The sequence below is a fragment of the Eptesicus fuscus genome, chromosome 4, assembly GCF_027574615.1.
Source record: "Eptesicus fuscus isolate TK198812 chromosome 4, DD_ASM_mEF_20220401, whole genome shotgun sequence".
In the NCBI taxonomy this organism is placed as follows: Eukaryota; Metazoa; Chordata; class Mammalia; order Chiroptera; family Vespertilionidae; genus Eptesicus; species Eptesicus fuscus.
Window position 1 is genome coordinate 71,319,057 of NC_072476.1, and position 21,196 is coordinate 71,340,252.

At 39.5% G+C, this 21,196-nt stretch overlaps 1 protein-coding gene and 1 long non-coding RNA gene across 3 annotated transcripts in view; both read left to right on the forward strand.

Annotated features, from left to right (window-relative positions):
• AP3B1 (adaptor related protein complex 3 subunit beta 1) overlaps window positions 1-11,942 on the forward strand; it is a 186,939-nt gene extending 174,997 nt beyond the window's left edge. For both annotated transcript variants that reach the window (XM_008161965.3, XM_054715135.1), the window contains exons 26-27: window positions 496-634; window positions 11,217-11,942. In XM_008161965.3, the coding sequence (XP_008160187.2) occupies window positions 496-634; window positions 11,217-11,370 (293 nt within the window). In that variant the 3' untranslated portion in view covers window positions 11,371-11,942. The remainder of the gene's footprint in view (window positions 1-495; window positions 635-11,216) is intronic.
• A 1,792-nt stretch (window positions 11,943-13,734) lies between these two features.
• LOC129148723 (uncharacterized) lies at window positions 13,735-17,820 on the forward strand. Its single transcript, XR_008555687.1, has 2 exons — window positions 13,735-14,165; window positions 17,615-17,820. It is a non-coding gene; the product is annotated as an uncharacterized LOC129148723 (long non-coding RNA).
• The last annotated feature ends 3,376 nt before the right edge of the window (window positions 17,821-21,196 follow it).

Sequence of the window (21,196 nt, forward strand, 5' to 3'; positions counted from 1 at the left end):
CATTGTTGAGATAACTTTGACCCATCACATTGAGGCCATGCATCAGGTAATGCTGCTGGTCATTTCAGAACCACTGATTTGTTCTCAAGCAGCATTTGGCAAGAGAGATGTTTACATGAAAATAAGAGGGAAAATTCTTTAAAAGTAGAAGCCTAATAGTTTACATCAGCCAAATTAATTCACTATATTTTAAAGGGACTGAAATTGAAATTTCATCTTTGTGAATCTAAGTTTTTATCATATAGTATTTAAAATCATATTTATTAAGAGTGATGTTTGACTGTTTTTTTATACATTTTCCTACACAATAGATTTTAAAATTTTTGAAACAGTTGCAGTTCATTTTAATTTTATGGTAATTGTCTTGTAAATTACATTCTGGTGGTTTGGTTTTTTTTTAAAAAGAAGTTTACATTTTGGCTATGAGCATAAAATTGTTTTAATATAATTTTCATAAAGTAATTAGTTACAGGGGGCTTTCTTTTGCTCTTACAGGAATGCTGACAGGAATGAATGAAACTTCTTCTGTAATCATCCTTGCACCACAGAACTTCACTTCCTCTGTGATCCTTCAGAAGATTGTCGATGTGGCCAACGTCGGTGTAGTGCCTTCTGGCCAGGATAATATACACAGGTAGGTGCACCAATGTGAGATGAGGGGATAAGTTGTGTACATATATAATTTTCTATTCATAATTTTTCTTGAAAATAACCCCTAACTATATAAATGCCCCCCTTTTTTCTGATAACATATTTGATTGATGGATTTGGGGTAAGGTTCTCTTTCCTATTTCATACAATCCTTAGCACATTGGCATGTACTATCCTGAAAGATACAGATAGTGTACCTGCATTTTATAATAACTGATGGTTTGTAAAGGTACCTTTTGAGATATGGTTGAGAATTTATCTTATTTCCCCAGATTCAGTGGATTTCAAGGAAACACTGTTTTACAAAGCAGTGGAGTTGGACTTTTTTACTTGAAAGAGAACTTGGGTACTACATACAGATTTCCTTTTGATAGCAGTCCCCTACGGCTGCTTCCAGGATTGAGGAGTGGCTAGAAAACCAGCATAGGCCCAAATGCAGCTTCTGTTTCTTAGCCCAGGAATATCTTCACCATCAGCCATCTAAAGCATGCGATCCAAGTCACTTGTCCTTAAAGGTAGCAGAAAATGTGATCAATGTAATTGCCCTCTGTGTGTACTTAGGAATGCCTGTGGCTTGAAATGAAAGTTAAGATAACCCCTTATTACTTAGTTCTCTGTGAGCTTAAGGGAATTCATTGCACACCATCTTTAATTTCTCTGCCATTCCACTGCAATGGCATACGTATGCTATTTTATTTATGTATATTAAATTTAAAATTAAAGGGAATGCCTTCTGACCTTTAAAAAATTTAATTAGCGTAGGGGTAAAGAGGCCCCGTATAAAGAGAACTACAGATGATCGGGTTTTAGACTCAGCTCTGCCATTATTGGGCTTGGTAATCTTGTGCAAGTTTTAACTGCTCCTTGTGGACTTTAATCTCCTCATCTGTTTGGAAATGGTGGCAAGGAAAAGAAGGGTGATTGGAATGAAATTCTATGGTATCTATGGAAGAACACTGGACTTGACAAGAGCTGAGTTCAAGTCTTGATCTGCCATTATCCAGAGTTACCTAATTTCATCTAATTATGACAGAATGAAAACTGCATGTGCTAGTCAAAAAACAAACAAACAACAAATTTATTTGTACTTTTGGTGTTTTTTTAAATTTTCTTAATTTTTTATTTTTATTTTTTGAGAGGAAGGTTCTTAAGTTGCTCAAAAGATCAGATGCTTCCATTTCTTAATTTATGATAAGCCCTATCTTTTCCACAGGGCCAGGATAAAGTAATAAAACTGATCTAAGGTAATCATACTAGTGCTACCAAGCAGATACAATTTATCTGTCAGTTAATGTTGTTCAAGAGGGGAAGTATGAATAGAAGCCTTTTCAGCGAAAATATTTTGGTTCTGAATTTTCCTGTTTTAATTCTTTTCCACCTTAAATACTTCCTTTCCTGGATGAAAGGAAAGAAGGGTAACCCTTATTTACATTGGAACTTCTAAATTAGTTTTTGTTTTGTTTTGTATGTGTGTTTGTAAGTTTTCTGAAAGCAGTGGCAGCTTTCCAGATTTCTGTTTCTTGAAAGAAAATAGCCAAATTACCTTCTCAAAGGCAACTAATATGAAAGCCATCTTCTTGTTGAGAAATGGACTGAGAAAGACACTTAGCATAGCTCTATAATTATTATTAAAGGATAGTTTGCCTGTAACTTGTCTTGGTGGTTTGGAACTTAATGCCTGTTCAAAACATTAAATTATAGCCAATTCTCAGTTATCCATACTAATGCAGGAGAGACCCATAACAGAGGAACATTTATATTTGGCTTTGGAATGCAGAGATTGCACTCAAACTTAATGTTCTTGGTCCTCGCACACATCCGCAGTGTCGGCGCTTTTCTCATCCAGCCCTATCATCAGCGGCCTGGGTTTGGCTCTGTAACTTGGGGGAGGAGCTCAAGTTACTGCAAAGTCAAAAGTGAATAAAATGCGTATATCTAATTAAGAATAGGCTGTGCTTGTCGTAAATTGCCTCACAAGTCTCATCAGACTTAATTGAAAATGCTTTTATAGTTAAACTATGGTTAGCATAATGTTCTAAATTTCAGAAAGTTTCCAGGTAATAAACATATAGACTGATTGGTATTTTTCACACAGAAATTGATAAAAATTATTAGCTTGCATATTTAACATTTTTCTATTTTTATACTCAATAATAATTAAAAATTGTCAATAAAATCTGTACCAATGTCTTTCTTAATTGTATTTAAAATGAAATAACAGTTACTGTTTATATTATGACAGAAATTTACATTTTGCCACTTTATTGAATTAAGGTTTTTAACGGTAGGGTTCAGTCTTCTATTACCCTGTGGGATTAATGAGTTTATATGTCTAAGTAAGTTATATATTATTTAATTGTTAATAATAAAATTGAAATCCCTATGAGATTTCTAAGTGCCTCCTTAATTCTTCTATGATGGTTGCTTTTATGAAGAGTAGGACCAAAGCCGCTCCTGTAGTTATTAATGGTAATCCATTTAACATTTAAAAAACAAGTATAAAAAGCATTTTGACTATTAGTGTTTAAGATATTAAAACTTCAGTTCAACGAATTATTTTTGACTGGCCTTTGTTCTGTTTAATTTTTCAGGATCTTTTATTTCTGAGAGAACTTTTTAATAAACATTAGACTATTCTTTCTGACCATTCGATGAATATGATCCCATTGTTTAGTTTTAGAATAATTTATTCTTATACTACTATTCAAAATATGAATATTTTTACATTAAATACCAAGTAAAAATACATAATATAAGAATTAGCTAAGAAAAAGTGTATCTTCATTAATATACAGGAGTGTGTAATAGTATAAAATAGAAATTTTAATTGAATACGTAATAGAAAATGGCTTCTAACACATCAACATTAATGGTCTCCATTTAAAAAAGTCAATTAAATGAGCACAAGTTTTAGGGAATTCTCTTCAAAACCAGAAGTATTTCCTATATAGTTAACCACTTTTAAAGATGAATTGAGAAAGCATATCTGCTGTTAGATTATATGACATTTAGTTTTCATATTCTAAGTTATTAATAATATAAGAAAGCTAACCAGTATACCATTGAAAAGCTTAACCTTATCTTCATTTCTGTAGTACTGAGTTGCTGATTGAAAAAGCTGCTCTTTGAGAACCAATTTATCTTGTTGGGGTCTATAGAGTTATGGTCCTTATGCCAATTTTCTGTTTTCCAAATTACAGTTACCACATGATAAGGGTAATACAGAAATGAGAATTTAAAAATCATCAAAAAACATTTAATAGGCAGCTGAATGTTTTAATGTCTTGTGTTAGGTATTTGTGTTAAAATATATGAGATACACTCTTCATTATAAAACTCTCAAGATGTATAACTTAAGACAATACTAATAAACTATGTAAATAAAGTATATTCAAGAGGCAGAATGAACAGTGATAAACTACTATATGAATGGACACAAGATTTAATGTGTTTTAGAAGAGATAATTAGAGAGACTAGCAGTGGGAATCCTGGGCCAGGGAAAAATTCTATGCTCCTCTGAGAAAGAAATCAAGTGAGGGTTGACGAAGGAGGCTCGTATTCAACAAGGTAGAAACCGGGATGCATTTGCTTTTATTCCATTGCTTATCCTCTGACAAAGGTACCAACACACAGTGACCAAAAAGCAGAAAGCTAAAAGTCTATAGCTCTGAAGTTGTTTGGTCCAAAAAAATCATTTGGGAGTTTATGTAAAACTCAGATTCCTGAAACCCAAAAACTCAGATTCAGTACATCTGGTTCAGGGCCCCAGAATCTGCATTTTAGCCATCACTCCAAGAAGTTATATAACAAGTGTTCCAAATTCCACAGTGTGAAGCTGCCCTGAGTTATCAAGAGTTAATTAATGATAGCCACATGACACATTTTAAGATATATTTTTCCTATGTTTATGTATTTACTTTTTACAGATTAGTCATTATGGGGTACCAGTAGGCAAGATGTTTGATTTAGGTTTTTTTTATATCTATCCAGTGTCCTCCAGCAAGAGAGTATATTGTTATAATCATATTACCCAGGAAAACAGTCTTAGACCACAAGTAAACATTTGTCTTTCAGCAGTCTCCACTATTTTACATTTTAACCCAGTTTCACGAATTCTGACGTTCATATACTGTAGTGTTTAAAAGGGTTGTCATGCCACCTACTCATTTGGCCCTTTTGTGAACAACAAATTGACCCTAAAAGGAGAAAATGTGATATTTGAGTGAAAACAGAAAGCGTTGTCTCTGTTCACTCTATTTTACTTCAACAGCTTTCATCGTTAACTTGTATTCAGTACTTATATCCCTTTCACTCCCTATGTATCTTAGTCTCTGGTTTAGATTTTTCTCTACCCTGTCACTTTTTTAATTTGCAGATTTTGAACATGTACAACTTGTGAATAATTACAGTCTTAGTAGAATAAAAATGTTTTACTGCTGTTACTGACATCCTTAACTATTAGGAAAGTCTGGTGCTGTGAATAGAACAGTGTATCCATGGCAACATGGCAATCAACTTTTTAATTTATCAGCACATTTAAAGACAGTTTATTTGTTTCAGATTTAAAATAAAAATCTTTTTGTTTAATTGAAGTACATGTAAAGAGCAACTTGTTTCATTTCCAGGCTTTAAACTCATTCAGTAAATCACTTATCATATACATGTTTAATGGTTACTAACAAGCGGAATACTGGTGTACACTATTGTTTCCATCCTAAAATAGCTATATTGTGTAACTCCCTCATTCAGTATTTTTTGAAGAACTTTGTGACAGATTTCATTAGTTCTAGGGTTATAAATACGAAGTAGTCACTTCTTGGTGGGGTCTTTGATATTTCCATTTCTTCTGTTCTTAGGTTGATCAACCTTTGCATTACTGTCTTTATTAGTTTTATTTCTTTCTCCATGGTAACTACGGACTATTTGAATACTGGGTAATTTTGAAGGACCAATAATATTTGATGTCTTGGTGCCCTAATTTTAAAAGCTCTGATACTATAGTCACCATACGTAATCTGTCTTAAAACAATTTTGTATAAACTTTGTTAATATAAAGGTACCAGGCTTCGGTCTTTTCTACAGTATGACAGGTTTGGGATCTCAAACAGGACTACAGGTTTGTGGAACCTCTTTAGAAGCCAGTTCCTTCGCAGGCTGGCGCTGTCCACTAGAGGACAGCACTGCTTTTCATCTGACCGCCCTGGGCTCTGCAGCTCTGAGCAGCGTGTCATTGAAAAACCAGTGTGGACCTCAGTTAATTTTTACACAGAAAGCACATTTGGATATTTCAGAAATAACCAAACTGCACAGCTGATTTTTGCTTTAAAAAAAAATATTTAAGTTTTAATTTCACCATTTGTGAGGTAATATTGTACAATGCAACAGTTTTACTAATAGGAATACATAACTGATTTCTTGTAAAAATGAAAGAAAGGTATTCTTGATGATTTTCCTTCTGTGTTGACAATTCTATAAGGAATCAAAGACAATGGGGTAAGAATTTATTTGTTTTATGATTTAATTTTTTTATTGTTAAGCCCCATCCCACCTCAGACAAACCAAAAATGCTCTGGAATAACTAGAATGTTTCATGTCTTCTCTGAGAAAGTGCACTCTGATTTTTTAGCTCTCCTGTACAAAGAAAGAGGAGGCATCACTAGCCAGATAATGTGGGGAATAATTATTTTATACCATCTCTACAGGTTAGAATAGAAAATAGAGGATCCTAAATGAGGATAGTAGCTTTTTGTTGTTGTTGTTCTAACTCTACTCATCGGCATGTTAAAGGAAAATACTACAAGATTGCTGGCTGATTTTTTTTGAAAAATATATTGCTTTGGATAAATTTTATAAGCTTGAATCACATCTAAATATTTTTCTCAATGTTAATTTAATAGTGCAGTGAGCTTAACTTTAAAATACAATTTTATAGTCAACAAAATGGAATTTTTTACAACTTACAAACTCTGCCTGTTTAAAATGTTCTATTATATTAACTCAGAGGAATAAGGATTTATCGTTTTAAAGGCTTGGGAGATAGTGCTCCAACTAACCACGCTTAGGTATTTGATGTTAGGAAGCTATAAACTAGTGTTTCTTACATATAATCATTGTGCGACTTCATTACACATTTGTCAGCTTTGGACTAATTATTTTTATACAGCTAGGGCAGGGCACTGCCTCTTGTGATCGTCTTTCTTACTAATAGGATTCTGTCTGCTTCAGCAGGCAGTAATTGAAGGCTTCATGTACAGAGTAAGAAAAAAAGTTTTAGCCTGAGTGGGCCATTGTCACAGCTTCTGGTAACCAGTAGAACAGAAAGCACGAGAAAATTGAACTCAGAATAGAAAAATCAGAAACCAGGAAGTCTATCCAAGAGAAGAAAAAGCATGTCTTAGAGCTGTTGCATTAAGTGTAGCAAATACAACTCTGCATAAACAGTTTATGTTTGTGAATATCCTGGAGGTCGATGCAGCCTCGCTGATATTTTTTAATTCATGTTGTCCTATTAACATTTCAGTTAAAACAATTAAGTTATAGGATTTCTTTTCCTTTTGATAAACAGCATTGATGGTCCATAGCTTACAAATCTTTAAAAAAAAAAAAAAAAGGAAACAAGCCCATGTTTTATAGATAAATACATTTGTCCAAATTTGTTATTATTTGACCTGTTTTCATAATTCTGTCAGGTTAAAATAAATTAACTTTTTTTGAAGAGTGGTTCATACTTTCATTTAGGTTTGGCAACCAGTTTATTTTGTCTTTTTCTTTAATCTTAAGAATTCTTAGCTTCAAATATTAAATGTCAATTGCTAGTGATAATAAACAAAGAGACATTTAATAAGATGAAATACAGCTATATCCAAACAGTTTTACCTTCTCGGTGATTACAAACATCAACTGCTTGGTGGTAGAATGAAAATAAATTATGAAAAATACCTAGGTGGTATCCTTTTAATAACATGGAGCCCGGCCTACGTAGGCAATGCATCTTTAACTGCCAGCCACTTATTTGTCCTCATTTGTGGCATTACTGGTGTTTGAGGTTGGTTGGTCTCCCAGTAGTCCCTCCCTATGTTGCAGTTCCATTCAAGATGTTTTGTATTTTTCATTGCTAGTTGTCTCTTTTGAGGGAGTGGGTGGTGGGAGATGTTTTAAATATTTAAATCTTTAAAGGCAGAAATGTAAAATATGTTATGACAAAGCATCGTGCAAGGTGCTTTGAATTACAGAATACCTCAAAGTCAGGTACACAGTTTTTGAAGGGAAAAATCTTAGTTTTTTAAAGTTTTGGAATATTAATAGATTATGTGCATATTAGGTAAATAAGAAGGAAGCAGATTCTCTCTATTGACTGATTTTAAAAATGTTAAGAGTGCATTTTTGCAAATATTAAGAGAATATGTGTGATCCAGAATTAGAATGCTTGGGTTCAAATTCCTGCTCAACCATTCAGGAACTGTGTGTCCTGAGCAAGTTTCTCAACTTCTGTGGGCCTCAGTTCCCTCATCTTTAAAGTGATCTGCCTCATGGAATCAAATGAAATAGCACAAGTGATGAAGTATATAGTACCCACTGCACAAAGCACTTAATAAATGGCACCTGTTATTGTCATGATGATGATCAAAAATTTCACATGCCTTCTGAAAAAAATGTCACCACGTGATCTTAGTTTGAGGCCAAGTACAGAGGTTCTAATGTCAGCCATTAAATGCATATAAGTTTTTGACCCAAGCTGTCCTTGTAATCAATGTTTCTTACATCCATAAGCTAGCTGTTTACTATTTACTCATTAGTATTCTTTCCATAACTATCTTTTAAATTGGGAGTAAAATGAATAGAGTTTAGGGAGTGGCTTTTGCTTTCCATGGGCCAAAACAAACCAATTGTAATCATGCTGTGTTCCAATTAAATACATCCATTTGAACTATGGAACAAGAGCATCCAGACATCGACATGGTCTTCTGCTTCAAAGCAGTGCTCCCACCATTTTGTGCCCACCAGGACAGAGACTGGCTACACGGCCGTCGCTTTTATCTCCGCTAACAGGTTTTATTGCTAGGATGATTCGCTTAGCATGTTTCCACTGCAGTGTAAGCAAATGCCTCTTCTTTCATACCCCTGTTCTTTACAGTATTGGGGGTTTTGTGGTAATAGGATTTCAGAAACATGTACAAGACACTAATTTTAACCTTTGTAAACATACTTGTATCAGAATTGACATGTATGTCTCCTGAGTTTGTATTATTCTACCATGACTTTCAGTTTTCAATAGAAAGAAGATAAAATGTGCCTTAGGGCCCTGTAACCCTGAAATTCAAACAACAGTGCTTTTGTGTTCCCATTCAGACATAATCTCCTCCGTGGTCCCAGGGCACAGAGTGTTAAGTAGATAAAGGGACTAATAAGACTGTTGTTTACATAATTATAACTCTATCTGAAAAGGGGGCCACTACTGAAATATTTGGTGATGACCAGATCTGTGGGGAAAGTTGCATAAGTGAGTGGGACGATAGGGCCACCTCATGTCACTGCTGACGTGGTTTTACAGAAGTACAGAAACAGGACTCTCCCAAAGCGTAGAACCTCAAAAATGTGGACAAAAGACCTGCACAAACCAGCAAGGGTGATAGAAAAGAGAGGTCGTCGTGGGGCTAGTGAGCTTCGTGTTCTCTCCAGGATGAAATTGGGGTCCCCAGTTCCTGAGCTATTGTGCGATGACTGAAGAGCAGGTGGAGGTGGATGTTAAGAGCTTTATAAAGCCTCTTTAACTCCGTGTGACTTTTGTTCCCGAGCTGGTTGTTTACAGTTGCTTCCCTCAGTAGAAACCGCTCTGATTCCTTACTCGTCTCTGTGTTTGGAGAGAGTACGCAAATAAATGCCTGGGAGAATTGCTAACATACTTTATCAGCAACCCATTAGCTACCGTTTTAAAACTCAACTTAAAAGTGTTGGTAATATTTTCAATTTAGTAAAATTAGCATATTTGTTTTGCTTTTCATGCATTATTCTAATTATTGTTGGGAAACTGATTTTCATGATTCTATTTAGGTCAAAAATGCCTTGCTAGGTTTCACAAAAAAGAATCTAATGTGTTATGAGATCTTGATGTCATTTCAAAAAAACCCTCAAAAAAGAAATTTTCATCTAAAGAGAATCTGCTTCCTGCTTAAGTGGCTAATATTTTAATTAAGTCGGGAGTGAAGTTTTTCTGAGTGTCTCCTGATAAACTCCCTCTTTTATGTTGGTGGTAATTAAACAGATCCCCGAGGACGCTGTGGGCTCTGCGCGAGGCCCGTGCTGATTGTCAGACATGAGACACTGACCAGTTGGTTTGCTCTTGAATAGTCCGCAGCGTGCTGTCAGCAGGGCAGTTTGATTCTTATGCATTGTGAGCTGTTGTCAGGGCTAACTGGGTGCCATTGTGGCTGAAGATGTTGCGCAAATTGAGGCAGATGGCTCAGATTCAGACACGTGTCATACAGAAAGGGGAAAGGGGATTGGCCCTGCAAAGTGGGGTCACAGCAGGTCACAGACCTGCTCTACACTTGTTAGTGTTTTCAAAAGCTCATGTGCAGCAACTTTGTTTTTCTCCAGTCATCCCTGCAATCAAATCCCCCCCCCCCCCCAAAAAAAAAATGTGTGGAACATGCTCCATGTGGAAAATGGAAGCCCAGGAGGGTACCATCTTTCCTCCACGGCTCTGGGGCTCCACTGTGCACGCAGAATGAATTAGCAGGATTGACAGAAGTTCATTGTGCCTCCAACGGCTTTTCAGTCAATTGCAGTGCTTAAAAGGCTAGTTTTGCTTTTAATTCCATATAATTAGTAGGTTCTTCATGTCTTGGAATTTAGTAATGGAGCTTTAGACCTCAAGTTGCCTGTATTCTAAAGCAAAAAGAAGGGTTTAATGTTCTGAACGTTTAAAAAATTTAAAAAGAGGGAGAGAGGGTGATGTTGCACTTGGCTATCATGTGATTTTGTTACATGGTATCATCAACATTAGAGATTGAATTTGAATATTTCAACATGCATGAATTCATTGAAACTTAAGAGTTTTATATTGCACATTAAATTATCTAACTTTTTGCGTAATCATTTTCAGATATGAGGAATTAAAATTTCAAGCTCTTTGAGAAAGGTACCTTTTCTTAACATGTTTTAAAAATAAAAATATAGAGGTTTATTTTAAGTGGCCCTATGCATGGTAAAATGTTAAATTATCAAATGAATGGATGATTCCCAATTTATAGGAATGGAGAATTATTCACATGCATCTGCTGTTTAAACTAATAAGTAAACTAGACTTTCTTTTCCTGTTCTGTTCTAAAGATGCACTAAAATTACCTGCTTGTTGTAAGCATGGTGCTGGGCAAGTTATTGATTTTTTTTTTTTCCCCAGAAGAATGCTTGGCTTTGGGTTTTCGGCAGTAGGGAACATGTAGTAAATGATTGGGGAAAAAAAGAAAGAGTCATTTTAAACCTATTTGAATTTCTGCTGTCTCCTTTTTCCCCCTCATGATAAAAGGTCTCTATCTCTCTCTCTTTTTTTTTTTTCTAACAGGTTTGCAGCTAAAACTGTGCACAGTGGGTCATTGATGCTAGTCACAGTGGAACTCAAGGAAGGCTCTACAGCACAGCTTATCATAAACACCGAGAAAACTGTGATTGGCTCTGTTCTGCTGCGGGAGCTGAAGCCCGTCCTGTCCCAGGGGTAACCTGCTTACATCTGGACTTCAGAATCTGGCACACAACAAAAGTGCCTGGCATCCACGACTGCTGCCTTTCATTTATAATAATAGCCCTTCCATCTGGCAGTGGGGGGACACACTCCTGACATTCTTGTCTCCTGCTTTAGAATGCTAGTGTGTAGCTATCATGTATGCAGTACTGTCCCCATTTTCGCTTTGCTAACCAAAGAACATATTTTTTACTGTCAGTTCTCTCAACTCTTGAGTCCATGTGGCATTTTCTCTATCCTGCTACTTCTTCTGTCCTTCTCATCTTCCTTCCCTTTTTCAACAATGATGGACATGAATTGGATATTTAAAGTTTATTGGAAATCATCTTCTTCCCACAGTAAGCAAAAATTAGCCTAGAAATAGTCTGTATCGCCTCTCAGCTTGACATGTGAAAATGGGATACTTTTTAGAATTAAATGCCAAAACAAGATCTCCGCAAAATTTTGTTCTATGAATTTCCTGGTATTGTAATTGGTTATTGACAACTGTCATCATGAAATTATCTGAATAATAAGATGAATAAACTAGCATATGAGATGAATAAACTAGCATAATTTGCCTTTGCATTCTTTTTAATGAGAAATTGTTTATAATCCTGAAGTTTGCATGCTTAGTTTTTTTTTTACTCTAAAGTAGATATTTTGAGTGTTTTATTATGCAGAAAAGCAATGGGGTTTAATGAAAGAAAAACCACTTTCAAACCAAGCAGATGTTTCTAATTGTGTTAAATTCTTTACTTTTGCATAAGATAATATTTTTTGCTGCTAACTTAGATTTAAAATCTATGTTAAATCAGTAATATAATGTAGTATGCTAACAATTGAAACCACTTTAATATCAATAGCTTAATATCATTAAAATATTTTTCTCATAAGTGAAATTAGAAAAATGACCAAAGTCCCATTTCAGATTTGGGTTTTTGGGGGTTTTTGGTACAATGATTCAAAGTTCCTTGCCTCGTATTTCCTTTAACATGATCATAATCCATGATTATCTTTAAATTGTTCCATTGAGTCGAGTTAGTCAATGTTGAATTCTTAATTCTAGCTATATTTTTTCATTTTAATGTCCACTTAATGGGACATTTGATGTGCACCAATCTTGAAGAATTGCTCTCATAGTATATTTCAGCCTGAGCCTCATTTTTAGTATCACAATGCATTTGCTTTATTTATTAAAAGAAAAGGAGAGCACTAGCCGGTTTGGCTCAGTAGATAAAGCATCAGCCTGTGGACTGAAGGTTCCCAGGTTCGATTCCGGTCAAGGGCACATGCCGGGTTTGCAGGCTCAATCCCCAGTAGGGGGCGTGCAGGAGGCAGCCGATCAATGATTCTGTCTCATCATTGATGTTTCTCTCCCTCTCCCTTCCTCTTTGAAATCAATAAAATTATTTTTTTAAAAAAAAGGAGAATGTTTTTATTCTGAAGAGATGAGAACAATGAATTTATCAAGTTAAAATATTGGATACTTATCCTTCCTAATAACTATTTGCAAATATTTGAGTAACTTTATTATAGCTTACAAAAAGTTTGCCCTTGTAACCTGGGTTTTTGTTGTTAAGAATTTAGAAGTTACTATTAGAGAAGACAAGAATCCAGAATGATGAATAACACAAGAAGAAGTTTAAAAAAAAAGGTTGGACAAGCTAAAGGTAAACATAAGCTCTTTCATCTTTTTTGTTTCCTCACTGTAATCTTTTTTATTTTATAGGGAACTTTATCTAAAGGTAGAAAAATATTCTTTTCACATAGGAGGGAGCCCCATGTTATAACACAAAATTAACAGAGCCTTATTATTGCCTTGCTACTTAAAGACCACATTCACTCTGGAATGTGAAGAACTTTAGTAACCCTTGTCAGGGTTGTTCGAAAATAGATCTATATCCCCAAGAAACCCACAGTCCAGTTGCAATAAAGAAATGGCAGTGTGGAGTTCACTAAGTTAGTGAGCCCTGGTATGCAAACAAATTTTGTTTACATCCTAATGTAGGCTCACCTCCTTCCCTAACACCGCTCGCTTCCGGTACCAAGTCCAACAGAGTTAGACAGTCGGTCCCCAGAGACTTGCTAAACGCATCTGTCCACTTCCACCTCCAGCTCTTCACACAGGTGGCCGACCAGACCAACCAGCCACTGTGCCCACTTTGGTTCTTCCATAAATTGAAGGCCAATTCAATTTCTGATCATGTACTTGCTTATTTTTTTAAATCTTCTTTCCTCTTCACTTCTGCCTTCCAACTTCACCAGTTACCTCAGGAAGTTTTCATTATTACTTTTACTCTCTTCTTGAGATTTGTGGGGGGGGGGGGGGGGACCAAGTTTATGATAGTGTTGTGGAAAGGGTGTTTAATAGAAAAATATGTCGTTAGATGGACCAGAAGATTTTTTGAATCTGTCCAGTCTCCACCTGCTTTCTTCATGCGACTGCCTGACAAACTGCATTCAGTCCAACTAAAGGGGTGCTGTTCTCTCTTCCTGTTTTGGTAACATTTCTTTCGATTTTTCTACCAATTTTCAACTGCGTTGTGGAGTAAGCAGAATTTTAAGGTCTGACCTAAAAGTTAACCACCATGTGTAATTGCTTTGTGAGGAAAAGTGTTCTAGGTTCCATATGAGCCCTTGACTAGCAAACTTGGAACAGAGCCATTTGAAAGCTGAAGTGGTTTCTGGGTAACAGTGAAGCAGTTGCCTGGTTCATTGTCTCATCACAGCAGTAGAGCTGTTGAGTACAGAGGAGGACCGGGTGAGGGATGTCTGAGGCGGTGAAGCTAGGTAGTAAGTCTTGAAAGTAGGGTGGCATTTAGAGTTTCCAGAAGTAGGAGAAGGGAGAGTATATTGATCTCAACTGAGGCTGTATCTTTTCTTCTTTAAATGTATTGATCTTAGAGGAAGGGAGAGAGAGTGAAACATCTATTTGTTGTTCCACTCATTTATGCATTCATTGGTTGCTTCTTGTATGTGCCCTGACCAGGGTTTGAACCCACAACCTTGCCACTCTAACCAACTGAGCTTCCCAGCCAGGGCTAAGAGGCTGAATCTTAAACTGTTTTTTAAATGCCTTTGTACAGAAAGCAACATTGCCAACACACCAGAAAGTGAAGTGTCCTTTTCCTCTCCTTGCCCTCATTTCTTTCCCCTCCCACAGTCTCTCTCCTGAAGCCATCCCCAAGCCTCTGCTCAGTGGTCTGTGGTCTTTTACAGGAGAAATGGGTGGTTGGGTGTTCCCGGTGGGGCTGTGCTGCCCTTGTGAACAGGTTAGAGGTAGGAAAAACAGACTTAGTTGGTTTTACTCTCCTGTAGTTTTAGATACTTTTCCTTGAGGATTTTAGTTATTTCCTGTACCACTCGTTAAATGATTATGAGTTGAAATGACACTGAAATTTCTAATCTCATGTTTGTCTTTCTCTCGGGCGAGTTTTATGTACATAGTCACTTGCACATGTAATTCCTAACTGGTTCAGTAATTATGTGCACCAAAGACCCCAAACCCTCAGAACTCACATGTAAAATCATTACAATGTCAGACCTGTCTTGAATGACATTCTAAGACAATGGCTTCTCATCTACAACCTCAAGGACCAGAGATACCAAAGATTCAGGTTTAAAAGTAGAAGAATCTTTATTCTGAGATCTAGAGATGTTTAGAAAACCTAGCCAGTAGGCATTTCTGCCAGTGGGCTCAGTCCTGTCAGTCCTTTAGACCACAGATGCTACAGGGCGCTTGGAGAGAACAGGGAAGCTTCGCCTTGGCCTGGGAGGGGACGGGGGGGGGGGGAAGGAAGAGAGAATAACTCTCAAGTTGTACCCCAGCCAAGATTCTGATTCCCCCACCAAAAAGAGCATATCTTCTCAGGCCATATAAGAACCACGTTTGTGTGTGTGTGTGTGTGTGTGTGTGTGTGTGTGTGTGTGTGTGTGTGTGTTTAAGCAATGTAATGAATGAGGGCTCTTGCATTATGGTAGGGATCAGCCATCTTCATGGATAACAGTAAGGAATTGTTAAGATCATGGATGGCCTACAAAAAGAAAAATGTTAAGTTCTGCCTTTGCAAAGTAGTTAGGAAAGGTTATAAGACAGTAGGCTCCTCAGACTAAATTTAAACCCCCAATTTCTAATGAGTTCATGGTTGTCTGCTTATTCCTCTTTGTCAGTAAACGGTACGGTGAGGAGTGACAACAGAGAGTAAGTTGTGAACTCAAACAGGCTGCCAACTATCCTCCCAACGTAAAGTCTGATTTCTGAGACGTAAGAAGTGAAGTCACCGTGAGAAGGCCTCCTACTCGCGTCCCACGGCGATCGCCGTCACCCAGGTCTCCATTTGCTCAGGCCTCATCAACCCCTTAGGGCCTAAATAAAAATACGTTGTAAACAAAGTTATGGGCAGCTCAGTTTCCTAATTGAAAGTAATTATGATTTCTTTGCTGTGGTATAATTACCTTAAAAAATGTTATTTGATGATTAAGATTCTGGAGTGAATTGTGTTCTTTGGGCTCCTGCACGGTTCCTCCATTGGGGACTTGGTTTCAGCGGTGTACAGCTGCTGGAGTTGATTTACAGTGCGGCGGCTGTGGCTGGTCATAAATAAATCCTCTTATATAGTTGTTATGAACACCTGTTAGATCATCTGTCAGCAAAGCGCTGTTCACATTTATCATGGTGCGGTAGTTATTTTACCTCAATCCATTTCCAACTGACTCAGCCTCCATCGCCGGATTACTATTACCACACCATAATCGCTCGTTCCCACTCCATGTTACAACTTGCAGATAAAAGATTTCACTACTTGGCCAAATTTCATAAATAAAGGAGCAGTTCAGTGCAGTAAAAGTTTATTTTTGTCATCATTTGTCACCCCATTATTCTATAAATCAAATGGAATAGCACTATTGCCAGCTCAGGCGTTGCTGTCAGCCCTCGGCATGGAAATGGTCCGTTTCTTCCTTTTAGATGAGATGACATGTCTTTCAGACTTAACCAGCTTATGGCTTTGTTTCACCCATTTTATTTTATTACCCCTCCAGAAAAATCCTTGGGGAACAGGAAGACTGAAAGAGTGAAATGGAAACAGAAAACACAGCCTCGCATGCTGCTTACTTAGCCCAGTGATGTGCATCCCTCACCCCCACCCCAGCCAGACATTAGGAACCTGACCCCCACCCCCACCCACACGCGGGATCCTTGGCTAAGGATGCTTTTTATAAACTTGTAAGGGGTTATGGTTTCTATTTTGGAAAGGCCATTACAATGTGGAGTTACAGATATTGAAATACCTGATGTATATCCCCGGAGATCCACTCGATTTGACAGGCTTTATGCAAAAAAAAAAATAGACGAACTGGCTTCTTTCCTAAAATGCATTTTAATGGCTCAGAGTCGTTGAAAGGGAATGGTCACCCCCAGAGAGTGCCTTACCCCTGGCGGTTTGTCTGCTCTGGAGCTTTGGAGAAAGAGTCAAGATTTATTAGCAAGTTGTGAGCCCTGTCTCGGGTGTAAAGGCTGTGCAAGGCGATGTCCCCTGGTTAAAGGGAAGAGGACAGAAAAAGCTGGAGGGATGGGGTAATAGAAAAGGGTTTATAGTTGATATTATACTTCCAAGTTGGTTCTAATTCAAGTTACATTCTTCATAGTCATTATGTAGCTCATAAATTCAATAAAGTGTTTTACTGTTACTATAAAAATGACAGGAGGGGGGTTTTATGTTGTAAGTTTCGTTAGTTGCTCTTCCTGCTTTATGTTGAAGTCCTCAGGCCATTATGTCATTAAACTCCTCGGAGTCTGAAGGGCTCAGGCCCCGGCATTGCTTGCCTTTTGCACCATGGCCACCTCGTCCCAGCTGGGCCCGGCCACCGGACTGAGAGCCAAATGGCTGTGGTGCAACTTCAGTCTATGACGAAGTGTGGTGGAATGGCTGGGGTCGGGGGCAGCTTTAGGCCGACTGTGCAGCGGAGTCTGAACATTCCAAAGCAAGAGGCCTTGCTAGTGGGTGATGTGGACTTGCTGGGTGAGGCGTGAGGAACTCAGGCTCTGTGGACACCGAGGGTTTTCTGTGTCAAGATTGGTCTTGGCACTGGACTCTGCCAACTTAACCTTCACCAGTCCTTGATAAAGTTCTAAGCAAATTCAGAGTTGGAATCTTACTGGGTTTCTTGTGGGGGTTTTTTGTTTGTTTGATTTTTAAAGGAAATGCCACTCTCTTTAGGCTGTTTTCTTTTGATTCCAGAAGAAGCAAATGGCATATCTGCTCTAGGAAACTTTGCTTTCTCCAGATGTTGGTTTGGAACAGAATATCTACATGGAAATAGCAACCACTAATTCTCTGGCCAGAGTGCATCAAGGCCTTAATCTAAAGCCTCCCATCCATCCAGCTGTCTGGCGTTTGCTATTACAGGGCACCAACAGAGAAATGAGGCTGTGGCTCTATCACTGCACCCTGGGTGACAACTTGATTTTCTGCTTTCACCGCAGGCAGCAGCAGCCCAACATGATGGGGCTGTTAATTTGTGCATTTCATGGTGTCTGTCAGGGGGGCTGGGAGCGGAGGGCTTCAGGGGGAAGGGAATGGAGCATGTCCCAGCCGCGGAAGCACCTGTCTGCATTGACGGCGCAGAGCACTTCTTATTAGCGCGCCGGTCTCTGAATGCGGCCCGGGGATGACAGCATGGCATCCCAGCACCCACACACTGTGACAGGCGGGCAGCCGGTCCCATTGTTTGCCCTTGATGAGCATGTCATTAATGGAAATGGAAGAAAGTGAGGGCCACATCAGTATTCAAATAGCCTCTATTCTCTCTGCCATTCACCCGGCTGGCTCAGCCTGCTGCACATTTCCTCCTGCAGGCTCCTCTTCGACTTCCTTAAACAGATTTATTCCCATTGCATACAGACCCTTTCCCTGCTGTTCCTGATTTCTTCCAGGCCTGTGTTTACACCCACCTCTTGAGGCTGGATTTAGCTAGATCACAGGGGCGTTGGGTCCCTGTGTGTGGCAAATGTCTAATTAGCAAGTGCATGCTGTTTGCAGCCAAGGAAATGCACGTTGCCACTCCTGGAACCTCTGCCTGTGTCTTCTCCATGCCGCATCTCCGGGGATGACGGTGGCTGCTTTGACCACCGTTCTCAGAAATACCTGGCAGAGCCAGGTGGCACCGAACGTGGAGCCCACCTTCCCCAGGCATGGCTGGCATGGACACAGAGCTCCCCTTTCTCAAGCTTCGACAGGAAAGAGACGTTAAGGAAAGCGTCCACTTTGCTTGGAAAGAACTGAAGAGTCGCACAGGATTATTTACCGCCAAGTGGAGAGTGACTGGAGCCTAAATACGTGCTTCCGTCCCGCAGCCCCTGTGTTGGTCTGTTGGCTTAATCATGTAATTAGCGCTCAGAGGGAGAATATTGACGCTGCTGCCAGCAGCCGTTGCTCTTCCGTGCGTTTCTGAACCATTCCCGTTGCCCACTTGGCTTCCGTGTCGCCTGGTTTGGTAGCTTCAGCTGTGCACCCACACAGCCCACTCCTCCCGGACAGGCCTCGGGGCCTCTCCCCGCACCCGCCCAGCTGCCTGCGCGGTGCACGTCTAGTCAGATGGGCTGTCCGGGAGGAAGGGAGCCATGAAGGACCACCTCTGGTTTCCCTCTGACCTTTCGGGAAAGGCCAGAGAACTGCTGGCTGTGCATTTCCCTCGCAGTGTCCCTTTCCTGGCATCAATCTGTCAGCGCCTGGGGCCTGCCGCCCTGAGATGCCACCCGTCTGCTAAGAGGGCCTTGCTAGGGGCTGGGGACAGCGCCCGCGCCACTGCTGCACCCCGCGAGGGCACCCAGGGCCCACACCTCCGCGAGGCTGCGTCCTCTTCCTGCCCTGTCCGAGATGGACCAAGCAGCTCTTACTTCATTAAGCTGTTTTCTCCCCAAAGAGCAGAAACCGAGGAAAGGAGCCGTCAGGAGACTCCGTAGTGCCGCCTCCCGGGGCAGCGCCACGCTGCACTCCGGCTCAGGGTGCCATGGGTTTGTTCCTGTCCGCAGTATCGGGGCCCCACTCTGGATCTGGGGGATCGAAGAACAGATTTTCTCAAGTGTTTATTTGACAACCTACAAACCTCCCCCCCCCCCCAACCCTTCTCCAGTGGAAGCCCGGAGGGGTGATTATGGTTTAAAAAGCCAAGTCATAAATTGGCCTCTCTCTACTCAGCTTGCTTTGTAGCTGAGGGAACCCACGAGGGCAATTTAAAAGGAAAAGAAACAGGCTGTGGAAAAAAAAAAAAAAATCTGAGCACATTAGAGTTAGTGTCAGAGTGATGGAAAATAATTTTCACATTTGATTAATTATTAAGAGAGCTGTTTAATAAAATATAGAGAGAGCATTTTGTCTCCCCACAATCGTTAGTGTGACCCAGGACCCCTATTTTGGAGGTGAACAAAAAGCTATTGAGGTATAACAATAAATTTTGTCCCCAAGGGTTTCTGCAGAAGTGGCCACAGGCTTGCCCTGACAGATTTAAGGCAGAAATCCCACAGCTGACACTGAAACGTGTCAAACGCAGTGGCCTCCGTTGGCAGGTTGTACACACCAGCCTCACCCAGACATGTGAATAAAGCAAAACCATTGACCTAGAAAGAAACTGCGCATTGGAAGGGGGTTTTCCGTCTTTTATTTTTTTAGAAAATTATCTCCCTAAAACATGGGTTCAAATGTTTAGTATGCTTGGCAGCTTACTTATTTCAAATGCAGAAGTCATAAGGAATTCTGTTCTTTTTTGAATAAATTATTTTTAAAAAATAGTTTCTTTGTCCATGACTCTGTCTGTTTAATTTGAAATTTAATAATATTTAGATCTGACGAGGAAATATGCTATGAAAAGGAATTAGGTTTCTTTTTTCCCCAGAAAAAAAAAAAGTAATTTTAAAATTAACATGCAGAGTCTATTCAACCTCGTGCATTTAAAAATAATTTAACCTTTTGCACTTGGATGTCGAGTGTGACTCGACACGGTTAGCATCCATAGTAGGAATCAAGAAAAATCAAGCGAATGCAAAGGGTTAAAGGTAGCCTCACTTAATTATATGAATACACAGATTAATCTTAAAAAGCACTCGAATAAACATTTCAAAGTTTGGGTTTCTTATGCACCTTGATCTGCCAGTTATTTTTAACTATGAAGCTATAGAGACATGGCAGCAAGAAGCCATCAAAATCAGGCATGGGGATGCTCAGGCTGACGTCACTCCACCACGTTCCCTCCACGCACTCTACCCACTTGCACATCTTTGTCATCTAGGCGGGTGTTCCTCTGGTGAAGGTGGCAGCGAAGGACCACCCCTAACTTCTTCCTGACCTTTCAGTGAGAAGACAGGTTCTCCCCTGTGTGACCCGTCACACACACACACACATACACACACACACACACACACACATGCAGACTTGCCCTCCGGAACTTTCGGCCAGAATGCATGCAGTTGCCTGCATCGGCCTCCTGAAAGGGCCTGCGCCAGCTCCTCCTCAGCCAGCAGCTTCGTTTCTGACCTGCCACCTTGCCCACCTACTTATTTCAAAGACAGATTCGCCGAACATTCTGGAGGAAATGCCAGAGCTATTCGTCTGCCACCGCTCTCATGAATGGCAAGCGCAGCGTGAGAAACAAGCTGCAGGGGTAGGTGGAGTGGGTGAGGGCAACAACGTGGCCTTTTGGTGACCGATCTCCACCCCTTCACTCGGACGAGTTGGCGGGGAGCGCGGTGTGATGTGGAAGCTGCCTGCTCAGCCCCCAGCGCTCACTGGTGGCCACGTCACGACCTACTACGGACCAAAACAAGC